The 26,038-nt window shown below is 41.9% G+C and overlaps 1 protein-coding gene across 3 annotated transcripts in view; it reads right to left on the bottom strand.

The window, feature by feature from the left end:
* Positions 1-22,066: 22,066 nt before the first annotated feature.
* Positions 22,067-26,038, bottom strand: part of Oprm1 (opioid receptor mu 1) — a 46,272-nt gene continuing 42,300 nt past the window's right edge. For all 3 annotated transcript variants that reach the window (XM_051205987.1, XM_051205985.1, XM_051205988.1), the window contains one exon: positions 22,067-22,175. In XM_051205987.1, coding sequence (XP_051061944.1) covers positions 22,137-22,175 — 39 coding nt within the window. In that variant the 3' untranslated portion in view covers positions 22,067-22,136. The remainder of the gene's footprint in view (positions 22,176-26,038) is intronic.

The following is a 26,038-nucleotide window of genomic DNA, read 5'->3' on the forward strand; positions in this document are numbered from 1 at the left end:
GCCACAACACAGATAGCAACGTCTCTGATAGAGTGTTCAGGCAGGGGTGTAGGTAACTTTGCAGCCAGAACTCTCAAATCTAGGCACTACTGGACAGCAATTTGGGATAGCCCAGAAGCAATTCATTATAAACTGGAAATGATCCATTTGATGTTGGGCTTAATAACCAAGGAGGCACAAGGAAATTGGGTGGACAGGTGGCCCAGGCACCTGCACACTTACTTATAACTCACTTTACATGTTTGACTGCCTTTCTCCACAGGAGTACTTTCTGGTCAGGACTGCCAGGCCACAAACAATGACCTGGGGTCTTCTTATTAATTGTGAAAGCTTGACATTTAGCTTAAACTTATTTCTAACAAGCTCTTATAACTTAATTAACCCATAGATTTTAATCTACATTCTGCCTTGTGGCTTGGTTACTTCTCAGCATGGACACCCGACTTGCTTTGAGTCTGTTGGCAAATCCCCAGTTTTCTTCTTCCCAGAGTTCTCTCTCTCCCAGGAAATCCTGCCTATTCTCTCCTGTCTAGCTGTTGGCCATTCTACTCTTTATTAGACCATCAAGAGTGACATGTCTTCACACCATGTAAACAAATGTTCTGCCATATTTCTCATTGTTTGGCAGAGGATGAAAATGCTGGAGGCGAATTCTTTAATGGTTGGCTTGCTATAAGATGGATGAATATTGCCTTTTAGTCTTATCTATGGGTAACTTTGTAGAAGAAAACATCCCAGGGGGAATGGAGCCTTGCGTACCACACCTGGCCATCCATTCTGTGTGGAGAAAGAAGTGGTCCAAGAGGCATTGGTATTCTAAGGGGAGAGACGTAAGCATGAATCTGGCAAGGTGCCATGTGTAGAGACCCAATCTTTGTCTTTTGATTTTAATACCTGCCAGGCAGTGTGCATTCCAGGAAAAGTGCTGAGTAGGCAAGTGCTCAGGAGTCAGCCAAGGAATGTCTCCCAGCTTTTGTAGATGACTACCTCAGGGCTCCTGCATCACGCTCATGAACAGAGGAGCCTCAGCTGTAGAGATAGAGGCTACCACGTGTGTTCCCAAGCATGTACGTGCTGGCTGGTGTTGAAAACTACTGTAGCCGCTGAACTTCATCTTCATGTAACAATTACAAAACATCCGCGCTCCAATAATGTATTTTATTTAGGGAAAACCAACCCCAAGTTGATTAGAATGGCATCTTTTATCTAAGAAAAGGCGGGAATTTACTCAACAAGCAGAATCCCACCTGTGTCCAAGTCCTTCTTTGGCATAGGGCCTCAGTCAATATTACTGTTCAAGGGCTCACAGAAGAATAGCGGATGTGACAGATTCCCTGGGGCATCTCTTGGTACTCCCAGGCCATGTTATAGCTACCTATTTAGTTAAAGAGACCATAATCAGCAGAGTTCTCTGTGACTGATTCTATTTTAGCGACATCTAACCTAGGACAGTTAAGTGACTCTTCATGGCCCTTCCACGAAGGAACTCCTTCTGTGGCATGTTCCATAAAGGTGCCTGGGGGTCATGGCCCAATGAAAATGCCATTGTATCCTTTTACATTCTGTAGTTTTTTTTTTTTTTTTTTTAGCCCTGAGAACGAAATCACAATGCACTCTCCCTTTTGCACAGCCTGTCCTGTGAATGAGCCTATGAGCGAATCTCAGAGTCTCTGGCCAGCAATTACATGCACACTATAACATTTACTTTAGATATTATGCGCAAAATGCTTTATTATGCGCTCGGAGACTTTTGTTGGAATTGAAGACACTCAAGTGAAGCAAACGCCTCTCCAAAGAGTCACTGCCTTGCAGAAATGCTGAGTGCTGTGCTTAACTCGACACAAGTGAGGGTTATCTGGGGAGAAGGAACCTTAATGGAGGGATTTCACCTATCTGTTTGACCTGTAGGTAAGCGTGTGGAGACATTTTCTTCATTAATGATTAATGGGGTGGGGGGAGGTCCCAGCTCACTATGGGTGGAAGCCCTCCTCAGAAGGTGGTCCTGGGTGGTGTGGGAATGGAGGCTGAGCATCCCATGCTAAGCAAGCCAGTGAGCAGTGTGTCTCAGCAATCTCTGCCCCATTCCTGCCTCCGGGTTCCTGCCTTGAGCTCCTGTCTGGACTTCCCTCAGTGATGGACTGGGTTGTGTAAGTCAAATGAACTCTTTTTTCCTTCCCATAAGTTGGTTTTAGTCAGAGCTTATTACACCAACAGAGAGGCAAACTAGGACACCCGAGAAGAGGGGATTTCGTTTGAGGAAAATAGTTGAACAAGCCGGAGGAAGTGAGCCAGTAAACAGCATTTCTCCATGCCCTCCGCTTCATGTCTTGGCTTCCCTCCTTGACTGATCAGGAAGATGAAAAAAAGTATCCCCTCTCCCCGGCTAAGTTGCTTCAAGTCAAAATTTTGTAATAGTGGCAGAGAAACAAAATAGCGTGAGCACCTGCCCTGTGAGTGCCTTGGAATAGGTGGTTTTACCACGGAAAGGGCAGTGCTTTAGGTAAGGGATGATGCTCTTGGCCTTGTGAGTCTTGGCTCTTGTTCTTGTGCATATGAATGTCCAATTACTCCAACGCCATTTGTTGACAATGCTTGCCTTTCTCAGCAAGTCACCTGCGAGCCTTTGCCATAAACAAGGCTGGCATGCTTGTGAGTCTATTTCTGTTTTTTATTCTATTCGTTTGATCTACAACTCTACTTGTTTGTCACCACCAGAATCTTTGATGGTTGAAGCTATCTTTATGAATAATTATCATAATAGGCCAATTGCTTCCTCTCACTTTCTCCTTCCTTTTCAAAATGTCTTAGCTATTTTACTCCCTTGGGTCGAAATGTAAAGTTTAGAACAATCCCCTCTATATCTATTTATAAAGCAGATCTTGCTGAGAGTTAATGGGCGCTACATAACAACCATTTTAAGGAGATCCGACACCTTTAATATATTGGTTCTCTCAATCCATAAACAAATTTAGAGCTCTTTGATTTTGTCATCAATGATTTATATTTTTAGCATATGTAGCCTATGTATTTTTGGTAGATTAACGTCAAAACATATTTTGAGCTGCTATAAATGGAATTGTATATTTAACTTTGGTATCGACACTTTCATTGCAAATATCTAGAAATGAAGTCATCTTGGGAATATTTATCTTGAGTCAGTTGATTGTTTTAAAAGTCTCTTATCAATGATAGGATACAAATAGTTTTAAGAAGTTCTAGGAATTTTCTAGCCAACTATGTAATTTACAAACAGGGGAGTTTATTTTCCCTTATTTAAACCACGCGCCTTTTAGACCCTTAATTTGTCTTGCTGCATTGGCTATCATTTCCAGCATCATGTTTAGTCATTTAGTGATTAGAGTGTATTTCTCCTGTTTTCAGTCTTAGGAACAAAACATTCAGCTTTTCACCAGCAAGTAAATGGCAGGGATGGGCATTTGGTGGATATTTCTTATCAAGTCAAATAATTTTCTTCTTTCTACTTTTTCTTATTCTTTTACATGTCCTAGTCATGAACAGATAGTGAATTTGATAAAATGAAATTTCAGTATCAAGAGATATAATCATGATTTTTCTTTGGCTACTGATAGGACAGATTTTTTTAAAATTTGTTTTTGAATATCAAACTAGCTTTCATCTTGGTGTAATGATTGTTTATGTATTGCTTATCTAATTGGCTGATATATTGGTAAGAATTTCACTTCTATATTTATGAGAGGTATTCTGTAATTTTAATTTGGACTATGCTTATCTGTTTTGTTGAGTGGTATAATAGTCACTTTAGAAAATGAATTATAAAGGTCTCTCCTCTCTTCTTGGAAAGACTATGTAGAATTGATTTAATTCCTTAGCTATGTGGTAGAATTCCAAAGCAAAAAAAAAAAAAAAAAAAAAAAAAAAATGGAATGATAATACCTGTTTTATCTTACTTTTTTAGGATACTTATATTATCTATTTCATGTTTTCTAATTTGTGTTACTTTGTGATTTTTTTTTTAAACTGGAGTTGCCACATTTAATTTTGTTGTTTTATGTAATGATTATATTTTCATGCCTGCAGGGTCTGTACTGATAACCCTTGTTTTAATCAGAGATTTCAGTAATGTGTGTCTTTACTCTTCTTTTAAGCCTTGCCAGAGACTTGCATGTTACTGTTCACACTGTAATTCTTTTATTTTAAGTGATTTTTATGTATTGTGTTTGTGCTCAAATTTTAGTTACATTTTGTGGGAAAAGTCGGGAAAAGTAGCGTGCGTATCTATGCCATCTTCCTGGAAATAGTTTTCTGAGACTTCATTCGGTTGAAATAACTTTGTGGTGTTCAGCTCTTCCTGCTTTCAAAGAGTCTAAATTGTGGCTGTACCTATCTAGAAAGGAAATGGCTAATTTGTCATGCCAAGTGTCATGATAAGAAAAAGTGCAGGGTACTCTGGGGAACACCAAGCAGGACCTGGTATCGTAGAGTGCTATCTAGAGGTGGTAGCATCATATTTAAATATGTGAAAAGCAACTGATACAATAAATGGAAAGGGAAGCAGGGCACTCTCGAGCAGGAAAAAAACATGACGTGTAAGAAAAATAACAAGTAATCTTGTGGCTGAAGCAAATAGCCTGTGTCTTAGGTGAGATTATTAGGAGTGAGGGTTTAATCAGGGAGCAGACTCTGGAAAACATCACAGGTCACGTGAGAGAGGCTGAATGCAAGGGCCGAACAGGGAGCGCTTTCGAGCTGAAGACCAACAGATTTGATGACTACAAGTCTTGAAGGAGGGAATGCAGTTTAAAGCCTGTGGCAATTGTCTAATGGACACAGTGATGGGCATGTGGCGGAGACGATGGTGTAGACAGTATTGGGTAGATTTAAAGCACCTCAAAATCATGGAAGCTGTACTGGGTGGTTTTGTGCATTAACTTGACACAAGCTGTAGCATCATCAGAGGAAGGAACCTCGGCTGAGGAAATGCCTCCTTGAGATCCAGTTGTAATGCATTTTCTCATTTTGTGACCAATGCCAGAGGGCCCAGCCCATGGTGGGTGGGGCCATCCCTGGGCGGCTGGTCCTGGGTTCTATAAGAAAGCAGGCTGAGAAGCTAGGAGTAAGCCAGAAAGCAACTCCCCTCCATGGCCTCTACATCAGCCCCTGACTCCAGGATCCTGCCCTGTTTGAGTGAACAGCAATGCTGAAGTATAAGCCAAATAAACCCATTCCTCCCAAAATTGCTCTTCTGTTATGGTGTTTTGTTACAGCATTATAAACAGTAACCAAGGCAGAAGCCATCAAACCTGGAGGTGTCAGGAGCTTTGTGGGTATTCTATGCAACAGGATGAGTGGAGTTGTCAATTATGAAAACCAACAGAAGAGGCAATTTTAAGCAGAGTTTGGTTTAGGAAAATGCACACTAAAGAGGCTGTGTGATTATTTAGACCACAGGCTGTGAGTCAGCCTTCTGAGTTAAATTCTACTCTTCCGTTTTAATGCTAGGTGATCTAAAAGAAAAATCATTTAATTTTGCTGTGTGTAAGACCCTCATCAAAATGGTTGTTGGCGAAAATAAGTTGACATCTACTTTCAGGGAGAAGGGGAGGCCGAGGCCGATGATTGTCATGAATGTTACTTTGACTGTTCTATAGATGACTGGGCTATAAGACGGGGATTGAAGACTGAGAATCTAAAGCCAATTTAAGATCTACTTGGTCTAAACTAACCCCTTTAGTTTAGAGATTATAACAGTAATGTTTTCCTTAAAGCCACCCTGTGGCAGAGTAGAGCAAAATCATGAATGCCTGACTTGTGATTATCATCTCATTGTATTGATTTTCCATTCACACTAGGTAGACTGTGGCTGCACGGTAGACTGAACCTGAAGCCCCAATTCTTTTCTCTACCCCATTGCAATTGCTTCACCATCAGAGGGACATGCGTGGCACCTTGGGATGGGCGTTGGCCATACGGCTTGCCTTGGTGTATGACAGTGAAAGCGTACCTCACGTTCTTTCTTCCTCTGGCGGGTTAGTGTGCTGATGTAGGATTGCGGAGCTGCTGCAGGAGATGTGTACACCCGAGTAAGGAGCAGCCCCAACCAGCTGATGTGCAGCTCTGCAGCAAAAAAGCAGAACCAACCAGCCGAACAGAATCCCAGTCTACCTGTGCCTCTGTGAACGCCTGAGTAGAACCACAGGCTACTGAGATCCTTTGTGTTTGTCCCACAGCATTATTGTGGAAAGAGCCGATATGAACACTGGATAGGACATGCTTATTCTTAATGAAAAGCTCACCTCTCCAAGGCACTCAGAATCTATTGGCAGTCCTCTACAAGTGGGAAACCGTTGTTAGACACCACGAACACCACACACACACACACACACACACACACACACACACACACACACACAGAGTTCATTATGCTAGGTTCTCTCAGATTCAACTGTCAGTCACATATCTGTGGGGTCTAGATTAAGAGAAGTGACAGAGGGTGGGACTATAAGACCTGAAGTCTCTAGAGAGAGCTATAGATTGAAAGAGACAAATTTCCAGGTCATGGAGAAACACTAGTAAACCCCCCCCACACACACAATGTTTTAAGTGCCCAAACCATGCTGCAAATAAGGACATTTTAATATTTCAGATTCCACTGTTTACAGGGCATCCTTTGTAGAAAAAGAGGTCCTGGCTGGGGTGAGAGAGGCAGCAAGAGGGTGTTGGTTCTGAAAACTCTTGGTGCTCTGGGTGGACGGGTTGGACTCCAGATCGCAGGGTTGCCTGGAGTCCCGCCCTCACAGAGGCCCAGGAAAAGGCAATTATTGAGGCGGGAATGAATAGAAATGACTGGGCTTTTGCCACCAAGGTTTTCGGGACTGAGCCCACAAAGAGTGGGCTGTGTGTTGCCCATGCATCATTGTGTGCGCGGCAGCCCGCTTTCTGAATACTGTCTCGATTTCCCGTGAGGTAGATTTTATGACTTTGTCAAATAAGAAAGCAGAACAAAATGTCGGATTAAATGCTTTCTTTTTCTTTTTTTTTTTTGCTGGTGGCCATGGCAGAGGAGCAGAGAGTTGCAATTGAAGTCCCAAGTGTCAGTCTGCCGGAAGGAAATTCTCTGAGAGGTCAATCTCATTTAGGCAAGGACTGCAGACCCTGGAATGTCTTTTGCTTCTGCTGTGCCTTTGTAAGCTTGTTGCAGCTCTCTTCCTCTGTGGAAACATCCTGTTCTGCTGGGCATTTTTACCCATGGACCGTCAAGAAGATGACCCCTTCTTCGGCTGTACTGTCTAATGTGATAATAATAACGATAGCTTATACGGAGTTTTGATGAAATAAATACAAGGATCTGTTTCACCTAATGAGATGCATGGATTGTGGCTCAAGTTAAAGATTAATAATGGAGTCCCAGTAGCTCAACTAGTTTAAATCCTTTTAACCTTAACGTCAGTAGATGTGTTCACAGGTTTCAGTGTGCCTCAAAGCTCTGAAAACAACAAAGACTGAGATGTTTTGGTTAATAACTTTGAGGTGGAAAACCCAATAAGACAATTTGAAGTTTTAGAAAGGCACATAGTTAAATGTGGAACTCTTCAAGGTCAGAGAACAAGAACAGGCAGCCTAATTATTACTGGCTGATGTACTCTCATGGCTCAGTTTGGTTGATGACCAAAGGTGCTGATTAATTCCTTATACCCATTTCTGACCTCAGTCTCCTGATATTTGAAAGAAAACTATTACATGGATGGATACATACCCTAAAGATTTAAAGTAGAGCTGGCTAATTATTTTTCACACACGAAGTTTAGGTTTGTGATTCCTGTAAGATTACCTTTGAAGATAAGTTGATAAAGTAACTGGCCCTTTGTAACTGCAAAATGCAGCCTGCCAGTAAAAGATCTGACAAGAATACCTTGCTCACCCACACAGTTAATCTATAACAAGTTGCTTGGGTATGGATGTATGTGGGTTCTTGGAATAATTTGTCTTTTACCTATAATACATAAAGTGTTTAATCATGTGATGGAGATGCAAAAACATATTTTTACCTGTAATCATTCACTTGGGAAATGAAAAGCAACTGTTTTGACTCTTGTACTGCCTGGAAGATTCTGTTGGGGTATAAAAGCTGTGAAAAGACATGTGAAGAGAGAAAGAGAGAGAGAGAGAGGATAAAGAAGAGAATAAAGAAGGAAATCATCAAGAGAGTTTGTGAGTGCCTTTTTCCCTGCCCCCCTCCCCCCCCGTAGAAAACTTTAGCCTCGTGACTCTGGATTCCTGTCAAAGCCCTGTGCTACTGGAGGCTGCCCCCCCCCCCGACAGTGATAGCTTTCCTTTAGATTATGCTCCAACCAGCATTGGAGATAGACCTCATTGCTGACTGTGGTGCTGGATTCTAACTTAAACTAATTGCCTCTGGCTGCCTTCCTCAGTTTCTGGGCAAACTGAAAGCCTATGGCAAAAGAGACCCCGGTCCATGGGTTGATGATCCATTCATTTTGGCTTCTATGGGCATCTAGTATTGACTGATAACTGGCACATGACAAGTAATTACCATGTTTGCTCTGATCACATGGAAACACAATCAGCATAGTGAGAGAAAGAAGCTTGCAGGTAGGGTGCTGTGAGGGCTAGCTTTTCTTGTCAACTTGACACAAACTAGAAGCATTTGTGAGGAGGATCTCGGTGAAGAATTGTCTACATCGGGGTGGCCCATGAGCATATGTGTGGGGCATTATCTATTTAGGCTAATTAATGTGTGATGACTCAGTCCACCGTGGGCAGCACCGCTCCTTAGTCAGGGGATCCGAGCTGTATGGGTAGAGAACTCAGGTAGGACACAGCAAGCAAGGCGGCTTGAAGCAAGTTTGCCTGCGTGCATTCACTTTTTCCTCTTCTCTTGACTGTGGAAATAGTGTGACTAGCTGTTCAAAGTTCCTGCTTTGACTGTGCCTCAGTGATGGGTTGGAACCATTCCTCTTCTAAGTTGCTTTTTCTCAGACTATTTTTTTCTTTTAAACCACAGCAATGGAAGGGAAACTAGAAATGGTGCCCTTCCTAGGAACGAGCCAGCGTGAGGGGTGTACCCTGGTGCCCCCATCATCCCTAGTCTCTGTCAACACTGTGAGCTCCACGGGAGTCTTGGGAGTGCACCTGCGAGCAGCTCCTCAAATAGAAATGGCGGAACTTTATATTATTTTTAAAGTTGATGATGAAATAAATCATAGGTCTGGGGAGTGTGAGAGCCTGAGAGTTGAAGAGTTCTTAAAGTCTTCCTTCCTCAGAGGAGAAAAGCTGCAGATCTTTTGTGCGCTAATGACAGACTGTCAGCATCTGTCTGCTTGCCTGACTCCCATTCACTGAATAAATGCTGGTAATTGCTAATTGCCTGGAGAAGAAAACTGACTCACAACCCCAAAGTGCCCTGCATCTTGACGTTGCAGCCTCTCTGAGCTGCTTTTGTGTCTATATCAGGGGATGTCTTGTTGGAATCTGTATACTCACTTGCCTCCTCAACTCTTCGGGGTTTGATTAATTCTAGTGCGATTCTGTCAATGGTACCTCCCTGGGGACTTTGGAGGGGTTGGCCTGTGCATTACATCTTGCCTTACATGCGTAACAGAGAAGTGATAGGCATTTGATAAAATTTCTCCCAGGTTGGATGGATGCTAGGGGTTGATTGAAGTGCCTACTCACACTTGGCCAGAGTCCTCAAGTGTCTGCCTCTCTGATTTCTTCTCTGAAAACATATTAGCTATCATGGATTTATGATTGCATAGGCAGCGGCCACAGTAACTCCCTTTTTACCTTAAAGATAATTGTGAACTTGATATGGAACCCCCAGGGCCCACTCATCAGAGGGTTTTCTGGCATGCTGATCACGTGAGTGAGGATGGGAATGTGTCCAAGTCACCCCTCAATAGGCCACTGGTATTGATTATCCAGTCCCTGTGACATGGCAATAGGCGAGTTTTCTTTTGGCAGAGGTGGTCAGCTACTTTTTGCGAGGTTCCCTCTCCTACCCTTCCATCACAAGTAACATGTTGGAATTCTTTCTAATCAACAGTCTCATCTATACTTTACGATGCAGTATGGAAGGCGGCCTCAGATGCAACCTCTGTCCAGTGTGTTTATATTCATTGCTCTAGAGAACATTTAATATCACACCCTTTTAACTTTCTTTCTGTCTTGAAGTGTTAGTACCCTTGCTTTGAGTTTTCTCTTAGAAAACACGCACTTCTTTTCAACAAGAGCAGCCATAAATGCCAGGCTCTCTTAGGGAAATTTTGGATGGAGCCCCCAGCTGCTAATTTCATCCTTTGGGGGCTTCACAACTCTGCAAGGGTTGAGAAAGGCCTATACTTCAGGACCCCAGTCTCAATGACCAGAGAGGTCAGCATTGCGATTATTCAGCTCTGACCATGGATTCTGTTACTAGGGAGAAGATGGAAGTAATAGCCACTAACTTTGCCCTTATGTAGACAGAGGTCAAGTTTATCAGTATTTTTAGGGATGGGTACACTAACTAGGGATGGGCCTTACTAACAGTAGGGAAACTGTGGCTCTCATATACATCCGGTTATTATAACCTATTTTGTCTTTGGAAAAGATATCTCCAATTAGTTCTATGCAATGAAAAGGGAAATAGCTAAAAGAAAGTTTTATTAAGACACGGGAAACCGTCCAAGATTTGGTTGACCACAAGTCTGCCCCTGGGCGTCCTATGACCCCATTACAAATGTTGGATAAATAAAGGTGATGTTTTCTCTTCCCAGCATGAACTTTCTTTTCAACAAGCCATTTCTGTCACCTATTTTTGATAACTGGGTTAGCTCTTCTTCTCATTTTCACTTCTTGAATATTGCTTCTCTTTGACTCTACCCTGAAAATGCACATGAATTTTTAAGTAATCTTCTCAGCTGGCCAGTTTCTGGAAAGATGTTTCTCCAGGGTGACCTGATTACCCCTGCTATCTGGGTCAGCAGTTTGGGGAGGGAGCTTCTGAGTCACGGCTAATATCTTTCAACACGTTGCTGTCCCGCATATGATCGGTAGTCCCTGGTATGGTATGGGTGTGTTGTATCTCCAGCATTTTCGATGCCTAGAATGCTACCTTTGTCAGATTTTCCTTGAGGGAGTGGGGTGGGGGGTTCCAGTGGCTGAGGGTGGGTTATTCAGAGATTTTGTATATGCTGCAATCATCAGGTATATCATACCCTGTAGATCTGAGCTCTTTCATCCTGGATAACACTCACACACCAAGGCTTGGTACATTAGAAAAGGACACTGTGTAGACAAAGTTGACTCTATCCCATGAGGCTCTTTCCCAATCCTTTGGATGAAACAACTCTACTTCAGGCTTTTGGAATGGGTAGCTCATTCCTAGTCTTTGGGTAACAACATAACTCTACATTTTCAGTAGACATCTATGCAGAATTAAGTGATGCACATCTAGACACAGTTACATATACACATGTGTATCTGTGTATATCCCCAGTGAGAAAATGTAGAGAACTATAAGCCAGTTGAGCATAATATACAATCTAGTAAAGAATAGATAAAATATTTATGTAGGCATATTATAAAAAGGAAGTATTCAAATGTTTTTGAAGAAATGTTAAGGTACTTATAATTTCTTTACTGTATAAAATAACCATCAAGTATTATCAAGAGCTAAAACTGATAAGAAGCTGACCATATCAAATGCTGACATGAGTAGAGACCATCAGCCAGGACTCTGACAGATTGCAGGAGGACAGGGAAATTAGTACAATCACTTTAGAGAACCATTGGGAATTACATACCAAATTTTTCTGTGCTGAGATACATACCAATGATCTCTGGTGAAAGTAGGGCATCCGATGCTATGCTCTTGAAATGCTCTTCTCCAGCCCTAAGATTCTTGTCAAAATGAGAGCAGCCTGAGATCGGAAAATGTAGATAAACGCAACCTACTCGCTATACATACCAGGAATTAAGACATCAGTATTGTCTGCAAAGGCAATATGCTTTTCTACAACTATGCTTAGTCATCGGCTCTCTGGAAACTGGTAGCACAAGGATGAAATGACCTGATGATGGACTGCTTAGGCACTCTAGCTTACAAAACTCCTTCCTCTATAGTAAACAGTCCAGGACTAAGCACTGTGGGGTGTATAGATACTGTTTGTCCAGCTCGCCACCACTGGGGAACTTTCTGAGGTATGCCATTGGCCACATATAGTCTTCATGGACCTTCTGAATAGCAGTACTGTTCACCCATGCAATGGCTTCATGGATTTTCCTTATTAGTTTTTCTTATTCCATACCACCATGTCTCAACATGTTGTTTTTAGTCTTCTACAGCCTGTCTCACTGCCCTATCACACTGTGGACATTCTAATACTCAGGGACATGGTTGTCTCATGTGAACCAGATGTGTACATATGGAGTTTGCTCATGGCACTAAGACTGGGAGCAGCCTACATGTCTATTGCGATATATTTTCTATAATATAGGCTTTTGGAGGTCATGGGAAGGACTGGTCCTCAACTGTTAGGAAATGGACACCATTAAAGGTTTGTTTGGGCAGTAAAAGTATAATGAATGCTTGTGTCCAGAAGCTGCATCTGGTAGTGGCCTATAGAATTCACATAGCAACAGCTAACAGTTTCTGTAAATAAAAATATGAAATTATCCAGGTATTGAAGTAGTTTACTTTCTCACTAAATGCACAAACATGGTGAGATACCATCTCATTCAAAATAACACCTAATCAGTAAATGTGCTTTCCACTTCGCCTATTGGAGCCCTTATTTCTTACAAAGAATTTCATTGCTTAATGTCTGTCAATAGCATGCTCATTTTTGGAAAGTATATTAGAAATGGCTTTAGTGATTCTTATTTTCAACTCTGTACTTTACAACACAGAAATTTTGTTTCTATTTTGCTATTTGGTTTGATTGACAACTTCATCTAATATAAATATACTTGTTGAGGTTTGGGGCTACTTCGATTCCAAAATAAGAAATTGTGAAGACAAAATGTCTACTTTTTTCATCCCTGTTTAATTACTGAGTACCAAAGTTGATATTGTTTAAAATTTTTAATTATTTTATTAATTAGTATAATCCTTTAGCTTAAGCTTACATTATGACATTTGTCTAGAGAATATATATATATATATGTATATATATATATATATATATATAGTGTGTGTGTGTGTGTGTGTGTGTGTGTGTGTGTGTGCCCATTTGCCTGTATATAGATATGCATGCACATGGAGGCCAGAAATCAACTTGGTTACAATTCCTCAGGTGATGTCTTCCTTATGTTTGAGACAAGGCTTTTACTAGGACCTAGAGCTCATGGATTAGGGTAGGAAGGTTGGCTAGTGTTCTGTGGGGATCTGCATGTCTTTACCTCCCCAACTCTGGGATTGCAAGTGCATGCTACCATACTTGGCTTTTCTTTCTTTATCAACATGGGTGGTGGAGATTGAACTCAGGTCCTCTTAAAGACTAATAACTTCAAAATATCTGTTATCATGTAAGAATAAAAAAGACAAATTATATTTGCTTTACTAGTAGGTTTTCTTTATTTGTCATAGATAATCATACATACATGCAAGAAAAAATACAATACAGCCCAAAATTTTTATGGATTATGGCACATCAACAGTAACACAGTGCAAGAGTCTATGTTGTTTTTACATATAACTTCCACAAACAGTCACGTAGGAATGCCACAAAAAGAATTCAACAACATTCTTAATGCTTGATACACTAGTCAATACTTTGATCTGTGTAGAAGTCACTGTGATACCTCAGATAATTTTCGGAAAAGCTACATTTGATCATCTTTTCCTACCTGGAAATACACAAAGTATGGAATGATAGCTTAGTCTTTCCTGCAAGCGAGGGTGTTTATTTTGTAATAATATTATTGTAGGGCCAGCATAATGACGTAAACAAATAACCAAACATTAAAGGAAGGACTCTGAGGAAAGAAGGCTGCATGCCTTTGACCATTCCTCTGTGAACCATCCCAACAAATCGTGTGTGTGTGTGTGTGTGTGTGTGTGTGTGTGTGTGTGTGTCTGGCAGGGGCAAAGAGGTATGACACAGACTTCCAGGGAAAAATAGTTTTGAGAGGCTCTCATATGCACATGTGTGTCCATGTGTGTGCATGTATGTGTGCGTGGGTATGTGAGTGTGTGTGCATGTGTGTGCATATGTGCATATGTGTGCATGAGTGCAGGGAGGTTGTTTTAAAAATCCCAGCTAGACAGCATGCTGTATTCATTGCTTTGCCCATGGATTTCACACACAGTTTTGGAAGGTACGGTTGTGGTTTCAGTTACATGGACACAAAAATCTGCAAAGCAGGATTCCAGATTAATTTCACCCCTGAATTTTGAGGGAAGGGGTCCGTTCCAATCTTCTTTCATACCCTAGAGTGCAAGGAAGAGATGAATGGGTGGGAGACTCAATGCTCTAGTTAGAGTAGACTCAATGCTATGGTTCAAAGAAGGGCACCCTGTCCCCACTTCTGCAGTTGGAGAGAAATGCAGCCCCCAGGCGATGATCTACTTAGAATAGTTGAACTTAGCTACATGAGAATCTAACCAGATTCATTACTATATCTTGATCTTTTTTTTTTTTCTCCTCTGAAGCATTATGGGTTATTTTTAAACACTGTCATTGGTTACCAGGATTTCAAATGTGATTAAAACTATGAAGTACAACTGTTTTTCTTTTTTTCTATCAGAAATTCTCTTTAGATACCAAGAATGCATTTGGATGTTATTAAAAATTTAAGGACAAGCAACACACTTGCTGTTTAGACTTTAGCTTTTCCTTAAGAAAGGAAAACTTGATATTTGTTATTGTTTGATAGATGTTGTGCAATGCCTTTTTTAGAAGGGCCATTTGCAAACTTGTTTACTTATATTCCCCGTAACATAGTGAGATGAAAGCAAGGACATTGCACATTTCAAATTTAGCTACTAATTAGGTGAAAAGCTCAGGAAGTGTACTGCTGAGCAGAAATTGTCATTTCACCTTTGATTCTAGTTAAATTAAAACATCATTAGTACTTGTTCATATATTTCTTTTATATTGGTAGATATGTTCCTAAAGGCCTATAGAGTTCCATATAATAACATTGGTAACATTATGATCCATATATAATTGCCATGTAATAGGGATAATGTATATACACATATATTAATATTTCTAACAGTTCTGGTTAGTTTTTGTGATTTTTTTTTCAAATTGTGCAGTAAAATTTTAACTGCATTTCTCTGTGTGGGAATCTCCAACATTACATGATGTTGACATGAGGTTGTTTTGCTTTAAAATATTATAAAGGACAGAACGAGGTCTAAGCTCCTCTGCTCTTTGGACACGACAGAGTCACACTGGCTTTCGTAGAGAGAGAGGCAATCTAACATTATTTTTCTAATTTTCTCTGCAGAGATGTCCAGAGACTGGGCCAATACGAGCCAGAAGGATCACTTCTCCTTTAAAACTGGTCACACATAGCCCAGTCATCCTTCAGCAGTTGCCACTCACTGGAACCCTCTGTGCTCTCCTTCCGTTCTGTAGGTAGCTCTTCTCTTCATGGTATCTGTGGTTTTGATGACTTCCTGCTGACTCCAAGGAGTCAGGCTAGTTAGAAAATAGTCAGCAGGAGGTTTCCTCTGTCTTCAGAATCAATAAGAAAACAGTAACCTAGCTGATCTCTGAATTGTTTGCTCAAAGCTACAGTGTTACCATTAGAGCATCCGCATTCTCCAAGAGATACTCCAGGTTTCATAAGCCCACCCACGCTGTCTTTCCGCACAGATCATCTTGATGGGTGGTCCCAGTGCCTACCTTCTACAGGGCTTTGTTGTATTGAACATTATAGGGGATAGGACATCCACTCCTGGGAATTACTTTATGTAACTTGGTTTGCGGATTATGTAAGATATTTGACTGGGAGGAAGGGGTTCTTTGTAAAGGTGCCTTTGGGATTGATGGCATTTTCATTTGGGTTTCTTCAACATTTATAAAAAAACAAACAAACAAATGAACAACTAGAAATGACCTGGGCAGATAGGTCTTGCCTGTAACCCTGGAACTCAGGAGGCTGAGGCAGGAGGATTGCCAAGAGCTTGAGGTTAGGATACAGAATGATGGAATATAAAGAGAGAGAGAGAGAGAGAGAGAGAGAGAGAGAGAGAGAGAGAGAGAGAGAGAGAGAAAAGAAAAAGAAAGGAAAGGAAAAACACAACAAAATAACAACAACAAACCAAACCTCTCCCTAACAAACAACACACAAAGCCTGATAAGCAAAATCTAAAGTCACGGACAGTTCTTCAGGTTAACCAGAATTTTCTTATCTTGCCCCAGTTCTAAGTGGAGCGATTGAGTCACAGACAAAGGGGGCTGGGAGAACACTTGTCAGGGTTACCATCAGCAGTGCTGAGATTATGAATCCCTAAAGTAACCTGTCGCTTGAATCTAATTTGTATAGATTCAGTAGCTTGCATGGAAAGAACCAGCTGGGTAGGAGGCCTGTTGAGTTTCTCTATTCCCCTGAGAAATAAAGGCCCAGAATTTCCATAGAGCAAATGAGTTGTGAGTTAATACAGCCCGATCAGTAGCAGCTTCCCACTGAGTAAGAGCCCTGGTGAGCCTGGGGGCAGGAGGGAACAAATTGTGTCTGTAGCACAAGAGAGTAACAAGAGGCCTTATTATTTCCCGGTTTTCTGTATGGACCCCTGCAGAGGGAGGAGCAGGCACTGGGAATCAGGTTTGCCTCCTGCAGAGATGCAGAAGAACAAGAACCAGCTGATTGGGTTGTGGGTTGGGAGGAGGATGGACATCGGACATTAAATGCTAAATGCTATATTTAACATGATAGAGCCCAGCAAGTCTTTAGTAGACATCGCTAAGGGGAGTGGCCAGCCAAGAAGTCAGGCTGGGAGCCAGGACTGTGAGTAGGAGGTGCTGACAAGGGCCAGTACAAAAGGAAACCCATCTAGGACAGAATACAGAGGGGGAGATGGTGGGTGTTGGTCTGTGGAGAGTGCATCTGTGTAATGACACATGCTTCAGGCAGAAATGAAAGACCCAGAACACAGCAAAAGGTGAGCAATAATGACGAGCAACACTTTCCCCAAACAAGCAACCAAATAACAACAACCCAAACTTCTAAGAAAGTGGGTGAAGGAGGACCCAAGCTCCACAAACACTTGTGGGCCATTTTGGCCACATTTGCCCTCAACAGGACCTTCTGTCTTTTCAAAGTGTCTGGTAGAATCCTAAGAGGATAAATCCACTCGTTTTAAAGTCTGAATGTATTTTGCCCACAGCAAAGGGAAAGTTACACGCACTGCTATCCTAACAGAAAGAACATAATCCAACACTCCATCTCAGCACTGTGCTCTGGGAAGAAAACCAGTGCAAATGGCATAATCTTGTTCAAGGACTCTAAGAATTCTAGTGTCACTCAAGATCCAGCAGGATCCGTGGGCTCCCTTCTGCCTGGAGATCTTTGGAGGGTGTACTGAGGACTGGCCACCTGCACTTAGCTTTCCCGAGGACACTGGTAGCCGAACTGAGCCTATCTAGGCTTCTGCAGCCTAGAGAAGATAGGCAGTGAATCTGACACACTTGGCTGCCACACCAAAGGGTGATATTGCACTGTACCAGATCCACAAAGTATCTCTGTAGACTGGGTGCCAATCTCCAGAGGAAGCCAGGACACAGAAAGCATCAGACACTGGTGTTTCTGCTCTCCTTGACGTGGAGAAAATCCCCGAATCCTCTGCGTTGGCATGTTTGAGAAATCATATCCCCAAAGTTAGGGGAACACAACCTCTGCCTTCTCTCTGGTGTGCGTTAGTTAAAATGCGCCTAGATGGCCCAGCTCATCACTCATTGCTCTTGCCTGCATGCAACTCTGTTCGGGTCCAAACAGATTCTTAGGGAAATTACCACTGCCTTGATTTCTTCCCATTCTCTTCTTGCGGCTTCCTCAGAACATACTATTTCTCTTTGCATTTCCATTTGGCATTTAGTAACTTTGTATTCATGGAAAATTTTCCCGACATTAGTCGATAATGCCAATTAACTAAAACATTTTCATGTTTGAAGCCAAACAACAGAAGTTTCTTTCAAGAGGGTTGAAAGGAAATGGAACATCACAGTCTGCTTCTGAGAGTCAGGATTTCTTCTTTTTTTTAAAATCAAAATCTCTAGGTGGGAAGAAGGAACTCATAGACAGCCTTTAAGCACACTCTTCCTGAAAGATATTTTTGGCTGCTAAATATTCCTATTATGGTGCTTGTGACAATGTTGAGATAAAATGTGCCCCCTCTCTCCAAAAGGGCTTCTGTTCCACCTCTGTGAAATCACAAAAGAGGCACGCGTTTTCTACATAGGAGCTGCATACTGTGCCATGAAAAACAAGCACTGTTTGCACAGCTCAGCATGGCAGCAGCTCACTGAGAGGAGTAGACAACTTCCTGTGAGATAGAATCAGGGTTAGCATTCTTTCAGAACCAGAAATGGTATGTCATTTGATCCTTATAAATATGTCTGTATTTGCATTGGAACATAATAGGATTGTTCCAGTTAGCACAGAATCAGAAATGATAAAGTGTCATTGGACCATTATAAATATGTATTTGTTGGAACATACAGGACTGTTCCGGTTAACATGAATGGTTTAGACAAACAAAGGAGTCGCATTGTGTTTGCATTGTACCAACACAGTTACAGTTTGTTTCTCTTCCGTCTTCTCCTTCTCACTCTCCTCCTTCTTCTCCTCCTCCTTGTCCCTCTTCCTCTTTCTCTTCTTCCTCTTCCTCCTCCTCCTCTTCTCCTTCTTCTTGTGTGTGTTTATGATGGTAACACCTTGTAAATGCAACCCATAGGCTGAAGCAGGAAGGATCCTAAGCTCAAGGCCAGCTAGGGTTACACCGTGAGCTGGAGGAGCTTCTAGCCTGTGAACCTACCTTGGGAAGAAGTGAGAAATAAGAAAGGAAAAGAAAGAGGGTGGGCTGGGTGGGCTGAAGCGGTACCCTGTCAGATAATATCCAATGAATACTGTGGAAGTTGGAAAGCACTGAAAGGAAATATACCTATCTAAGGAAGTAGGTATATGCAAGATGCTTGTAGACGCTGGGCACAGATTCCGAGGATGAGTCATTTTTGTTTTTCAGTATTTTTCTCATTGCACTTAATATAGGTTTAATAGCAGACTTTATCAGATCACTTTGTGCTTCCTGTAAGCTGGTACTGAGAACTTCTGTACTCATGGCTGCACTTAGATTTCACACAGAGCAGGCAGGAAGGTGCTGCTTTCTCCTGCTGTGTCCCACGGAGGAGGATCCAACCACCCCACCCACTTTTTGTAGTCCAAATTTTAAGCTTCAGGCATCTGCTGTTTGCGATGTAGAGTGCCTAAGACACAGTCAGGCCAGTTAAACAGGACCACTCATTTGCTTACACTACGAAATGCCATGGCCTTATTCAATGACCATCTTCACACACTGTGCACAAGAAGTTGTTGGCCCTTGCTCACTCCTGAACAGTGTAGGCCATCCCATAATTCCTGGAACTTTTATGGCAGCAGGGAATATATGACTGTAGGGTAAAACTATTTCTAGTGAAATTCATTCATCTCTAGAAGAGATGTCACAAACTTGGACCATCTTCATGTGCTTCTGCCTGAAGTCTTGGTCCAGGAAACAAGGGTGTGTTCGAGTTATCCCCAAAGTGGATATGTGCAGCGAAGCCCCTAAGCTTCCCATTGTCACTGTTTTCTTTGTTTCAACATTGATGGTTTTCATGTATAATAGAAAAAATTTAGTGCAGGACAGGCCCAGATTAGTTTTAAAAACATTGCATAATTTAATCCCGATATTTCTTTTTGTTCATCATTTTATTTACCTTTAGATCACAATAGAAAATTAACTCCATCAGACAGAGGGCTCTCACTTCTCCATGCCCTGAGTTGCAAGTTTAGCATACAGGCATTGAAAGTGGCTTTCCATAAAAACTCCTGGCAATGTCTGGCTTTAGCATGCATTTTTAAAACGAACCCTTTCATTGCCTGTTTTTTTTTTTTTTTTTTTTTTTTTTTTTTTTTTTTTTTTGTAGAATCAAAGAGCCTTGTGCACAGGTATATGATATTTGTAGAAAAAAAAATCATGGATCAAGTTCAACATTAAGTCCAGATTGCTCTCAGCCACATGCCAGATAACTCACACCAAGAGTGGGTCATTATACCGAAACAGTGACAACTGAAGAGAAGCCCTGTCCCTCGAGAGAACTTGTGTCATAGAATACTGGAAGCAAGAATGTTCTTCCTCAGTACTTACACAGAGATATTTCATTCTCCCTAATGAGTCTCATTTGTGTTATCCATTTTAAAACTCTGAACCTTTTAAAGATTTTGGTTTTAATTACTTTTACGAGAAAATATAAGAACTGCAGCACAGTGCCCATCTATCCTGGCATACAGCATCTGAGAAATGGAGGTTATTAGAGACATCATTGGAAGGAAACATTAAAACACTTATCTTGGTTTTTTTTCCCTCTCTTCTAATGGATGGATACATGGCCGGGTCTATGTGATTATATCCAGTCAGATCTGGGACAGTAAATTCAGTTATTCTGATCTCTGATAGTTGCCTTCCAGCAGCTGTGACCCATGATCGTGTCTTGTTGGACAGATGAAGGGATACACATTTTTACAGTAGTATCTGCCAGCTGCATGCAGAGTCTGGAACCCTGTGTTGGGTGTGGGAGGGGACCAGGGCCCTTGTTTTCTACTTCTGCCTCCATAGAAGATGACAAAAGACTCAATTCACTTAATCAGTACAGACAAAAGTTCAAAGAAGAGAACGCCCTTGCATTGGTCATCTGACTTGACCATTCTTCCAGATCTAAAAATAGGAGATTGCCAAATTTCAACTGCATATTATGTCCAAGAAAACTAGTCAGACAGGGCTTTTCTTAGAGATTCTACGTTGAAGACTGACACCTTATCAAGGCAATCTTGCAATTTATCAGAGAACAAAGAAGATGAAGATAATGCTTATGACATTGCAAAAAATGCAAATATTTAGGAAAAATGACTTGGGGTATTGATAACATCTCATGTTTTAGTAACTACATAGGATTGAAAAATGGGTCACGTATTTTTCTATATGCTTGTTTGAGTCTGTCTTGTAATTATGCTTATTGGGTCCATATGTTTTAAAAAATGCTTACACTTTCCTGGTACCCAGTGAAAACATCTGTTGTGTTATCATGCTGATTCAGAGGGTATCCAAGAAAATAACATAGAACAGAGCATGCAATGGGGAGAAATTACAGAGAAATGAAGGTAGCAAAACTCTTGGCTTCTGACTTGGATGTTATGATAAGCTCACCAGGTAACTTGGTGAACCTGACTGTGTGAACAGTTTGGAGGACAACCATCGGCATATTATAACTTCAGGAAGTCCTTGTACTGCGAGAATCAACCATTCTGCCATGGACACTGGGTTTTTACAACCCTCTCGTCTTCATTACGGAGCCAGGGGAGAAATCTATGTGTTCTTTCAAACAACACAAAGTCAAGAAATGGAGAAGCCATCAATGTCTTAACTGGACAACGATTTCAAGGTGAACACTATAGGTCAAACATAATGTATTCCCTCACAGAAGACTAGAAAGACTGGGACCTTCCATGGAAGGTGACTGGGTCAGAGGTCAGAGGTAGCATTTACTTTATGGGTTACTACAATAAATTTAACAATTAATGGTTTTCTTTGATAAGGTCATAAGTATTTTCTTGAAAATAGAAACTCTACATACAGAAGGGTCATCTTCTATGATGACTCCAATTCACATACCACAGAGTATTGTGGTCCACTGCATGTGTTTGTAGTGATTCTGTACAGAAGCTGGATTCAGTAGTCTCATACAATCTCTCCCTTCCAAGTGCTTGTTACAGTATGGGTGTCTCTCATGTGCAGAGTGAAGTAGCCAGAGAGGACAGACTTGACTTTGAATGATGCAAGATCAGGTGGTTTCCTAGGAAACCAAAACCTCCTACACACCCTGACAGCAACCTGATTCCAAGGAGATGGTGGCTTCTAAGTTCAGCGAGGTTCTGGATGGCATGGGACCCAGTTAGGGCAACGGGGCAGTTTCTGCTTCCAGATTTTCTAGCTGAAAGAAGAGAAAGAACAAAGGTAGTGAGTACTTGGGGATGAATCAGAGAACACATTTATGGTTATCTTCTGGACGGAAGAATTGTGTTGAACACTGTCATGTGTATCTTCATCTGTAGCCCATCCTCGTCAAGTGCTCAGACACTGGTTAATATTTTAGTTATTATAAATGTCTCTTGGGTCATTATAAATATGTTTGCACATACACTGCAACTGATGGCTTTCCTTGAAAAAAAAAACCAACAACAACAACAAAAAATAAATGTATCTGTTTCTTTAGCTAGAATTTTACTCAGTAGCCCAGGCTGAGCTTAATCAAGATCATCCTGCCTCAGCTTCTTGAGTGCTAGGATTGTAGAAATGTGCCAGTAGGATAGACCTTAGAAAATGCATTTATATTGCTCTATTTACATTTTCCTTCCCTATTGCATCATTAATGACTGGACCAAAACCTCAAAAAGAAATTGAATGACTTTCTTTTACAACTTATTTCTCAATGAAAACATTTTTTTTTTTTTTAATTTTGCAACCAATTCTTAAAATTTCTGTCTGTTTTCAAGTAGTGGGTGTGGAGTACATTGCCATTCAACTCCCACCATGAAGCATGTCCATTGAGCAGCAACATGGATTCTTCCCCCGGTATGTGAGAACGTTGTGTGGCATTTTCAAATAAGCTAAGAGGATTATGAGGATGGAATGCCTTGCAATGAAGCAAGCTCTTATTTCTCCTGTTGTTGTAACTGTTGAGGTACGAAGGTATTTGCATGGTAAGTATAAAGGATTGCAAGGTTTTGAGTTTTGGTTTTTGAAATTAATGTTTTTGAGTAAGTTTCAAACTTCAGGAAAGGTGCATAAGTTGAATGGCACAAAAGATGTTCTTCCACTTTTCACACAGCTCCATCTGCCAACAGTCATCCCACAGGCGTTCTCTCCTTTTGTCTTTGTGTGCCCACATATTCATACAGACTATGTTTTTAACCATTTAATGTCATGACGGTATGCATTCCCTAAGAACAAAGGCCTGATCAAACTGATGGCCTCATCAGAGGGGGCAGCCCATCACGGGCCAGAAGTCAATGGACACTGATGCTGCTCGTGCCAGAACATAGCTGACCATTTCCGTGACTCGTCATGTAGGCAGCCAAGACCTCTATGTTGGTGCTTGCTTTTGAGGAGCAGGCTTGGCTCTATTTTTCCCTCATGTGCTGAGACATTGGCTTTGGGTCTGCTGACTGTGACAGAACCCGGTGTGTGTGTAGCTGCCATCTGGTCTCTTGGCGTTACCCTGTGGGATCTGCGCACAGAGGAAGTGGCACTGGCATGCTCACGGTCTGTTGTTTGCTGCACTGTAATGAACTGAGTCGTATTATCTTCCTGCTGCAATCCGTAGAGTTGGCTATGGCGGGGCCACCTGCTTGCTTAGTCATCTCCTTTGGAGTCTTGTTGCTTTTTGCCATCTTCTAAGAAGTCGGGATTCAGCCCCCAAAGTGATAAAAGATTTGGAATGTCAAGGTAAGTAAAGAAAAGACAAAGGTTTGTGGTCTGAGTTTAGGCACATTTGGAAATGTTTTTGTGGCTGGTGGGAATGTGGTGTAGGATGAGACAATGAATGGCCCACCCCTGTCCTACTTCTATATAAAAATGAGTTGGGATAATGGGCAGAGGTTGATGAGAGAGGGGTGAAATTTAACAAGTATTTATAGTTGCCACCTGGGGAGCCTTCTATGAATCCTATCAGGGTTACCTAGACCTAAGTTGCAAGTAGAAACATCTAAAGAGCAGCATGTCCCCGGAGAGAGTCCTATGGTACAAACCAGTATTGATAGGTAAAGTCAGGGAGACTAGGAACGCTTTGATTAATAGGAAATGCACTGTGAACCGTTGGCTTTCCATCATTATGAGGATGACTGAGCGAAGATTTCACTTTTACAGGCCACCGGGAGCAGGTAGACTCCCTCATATGAGATCCTATATTTAAGGACAGTGACTATTATCAGACAGATTCACTTCCCACAGTGAGGATGACTACTGGTGACTACTTTGAATTTCTGTTTTAATCACTACCTGTGATCAACACGAGAGGACTTCTTTGCATGATTCCATGGAGAAGCTATTCAAAATGTGGAGGCTGATAACACTCTCAACTTACTCAGCACTGAATGGAAAGACCCTCCCTCCCTAGGCACATAACTATTGAGGTTATAAAATTGCTCTTCCCTCTGAAAAGTCAAATCCTTTACACAACTGCTTTTGGAGGAACTTACACTGATAATGTGCTCACTTAGGGCCATAAGCTGCCCAGAAGAAAGGCACCTCTCTAAGTCCCCTGAAATCCCAAAACAGAGCCCAGAATGGGAACATCCAACCCATTCCCAAACACCCAAGGCCAGATGGGTATGCCCATGAAGACTGAGATACCCAAAGAATGGTCACTTTGGACAATCACCATAGAGAAGCATAGTCCAATCTCTGCACCATGACCCCCATTCTCTGAAAAAAGGAAGATGATTGTTACAGGTTAAAACCTTGCTTCTATGGGACACAATTCCCTTGTGGAGATCAGCAGAAGAGCTAGAGGAACATGCGTGGCTGTCTTAGAGCAATTGCTTCTTTATGGCGCTTCTTGCTGACCTTGGGAGACCAGAGGACTTGTCCAGTGGAATGTACGATGGAGACAGGCAAGAGGGGTTGGGATGAAGGTGAACCTCTACATCTTTTTGAAATGTGCCTGATCACTAAGCACTGGCTTCTCTTGTGGGGCTCAGGTCATACATTTCATCAGACAAACTTTAAACAGTACGATAGGACATGGAGTAATTGTGAACATGAGTGAGGCTGCCTTGCTCGGCACCACAGTCTCTTTTTCTACTGATAATTGGCATGCTTGTCTTATGAATGTTTTCAGTGTTCAAGCGGGGAGAATTTTCTCTTCTGCAAGAACCATTTGTGGGAGATGCGCAAGGAAGTCATAGCTCATCTTTTGGTTCTCTTCTGTGTTTTAAAAGGAAGCAATTTAGAATTTCTAGGAAGAGTATAGGAAACCACAGCCTCGATGAGAGGATGCTAACCCCACAAGACTAATGAAAAATGCAACATCTCAATATAATCACTCTGTGTGGCCAGTGACAAAAGCTAATGGGATCTGGAGGCTTCCGGTGGATGAATTCAGTTACCACAATAGCACTGGCTGCTGTAAGTCTGTAGCCTGCAGTCCTGGGCACTGTGACTGTAAACGAATCAACTGGCTGCGACAGCACATCTAAGTCACGCTGGACTTCTGTCTTAGTTACTTTTCTATTGCCAGCAAGAGACCACAGCAACTTATAAAAGAAAGCAATCGTTGGGGAGTTTGGTTATAGTTTCAGGGGGTTTGTTCATGACCATCATGGCAGGAAGCATGACAGCAGTCAGTCTGGCATGGCGTGGGAGCAGTATCTGAGAGCTTACATATGTCTACAAGCAGGAGAGAGACAGAGAGAGACAGAGAGACAGAGACAGAGAGACAGAGACAGAGAGACAGAGACAGAGAGACAGAGAGACAGAGAGACAGAGACAGAGACAGACAGAGTGACAGAGACAGAGAGACAGAGACAGAGAGACAGAGACAGACAGACATAGACAGAGAGAGACAGAGGGAGACAGAGACAGACAGAGACACACAGTGAGAGACAGAGAGACAGAGACAGACAGAGACAGACAGAGACAGAGGGAGACAGAGACAGACAGAGACAGACAGTGAGAGACAGAGAGACAGAGAGAAACAGAGAGAGACAGAGGGAGACAGAGGGAGATAGAGGGAGAGAGGGGGACAGAGAGAGACAGACAGACTGGGCTTTTGTAACCTTAAAGTCCACACCAGAG

This window comes from Phodopus roborovskii, unplaced genomic scaffold, assembly GCF_943737965.1.
Source record: "Phodopus roborovskii unplaced genomic scaffold, PHOROB, whole genome shotgun sequence".
Classification (NCBI taxonomy): domain Eukaryota; kingdom Metazoa; phylum Chordata; class Mammalia; order Rodentia; family Cricetidae; genus Phodopus; species Phodopus roborovskii.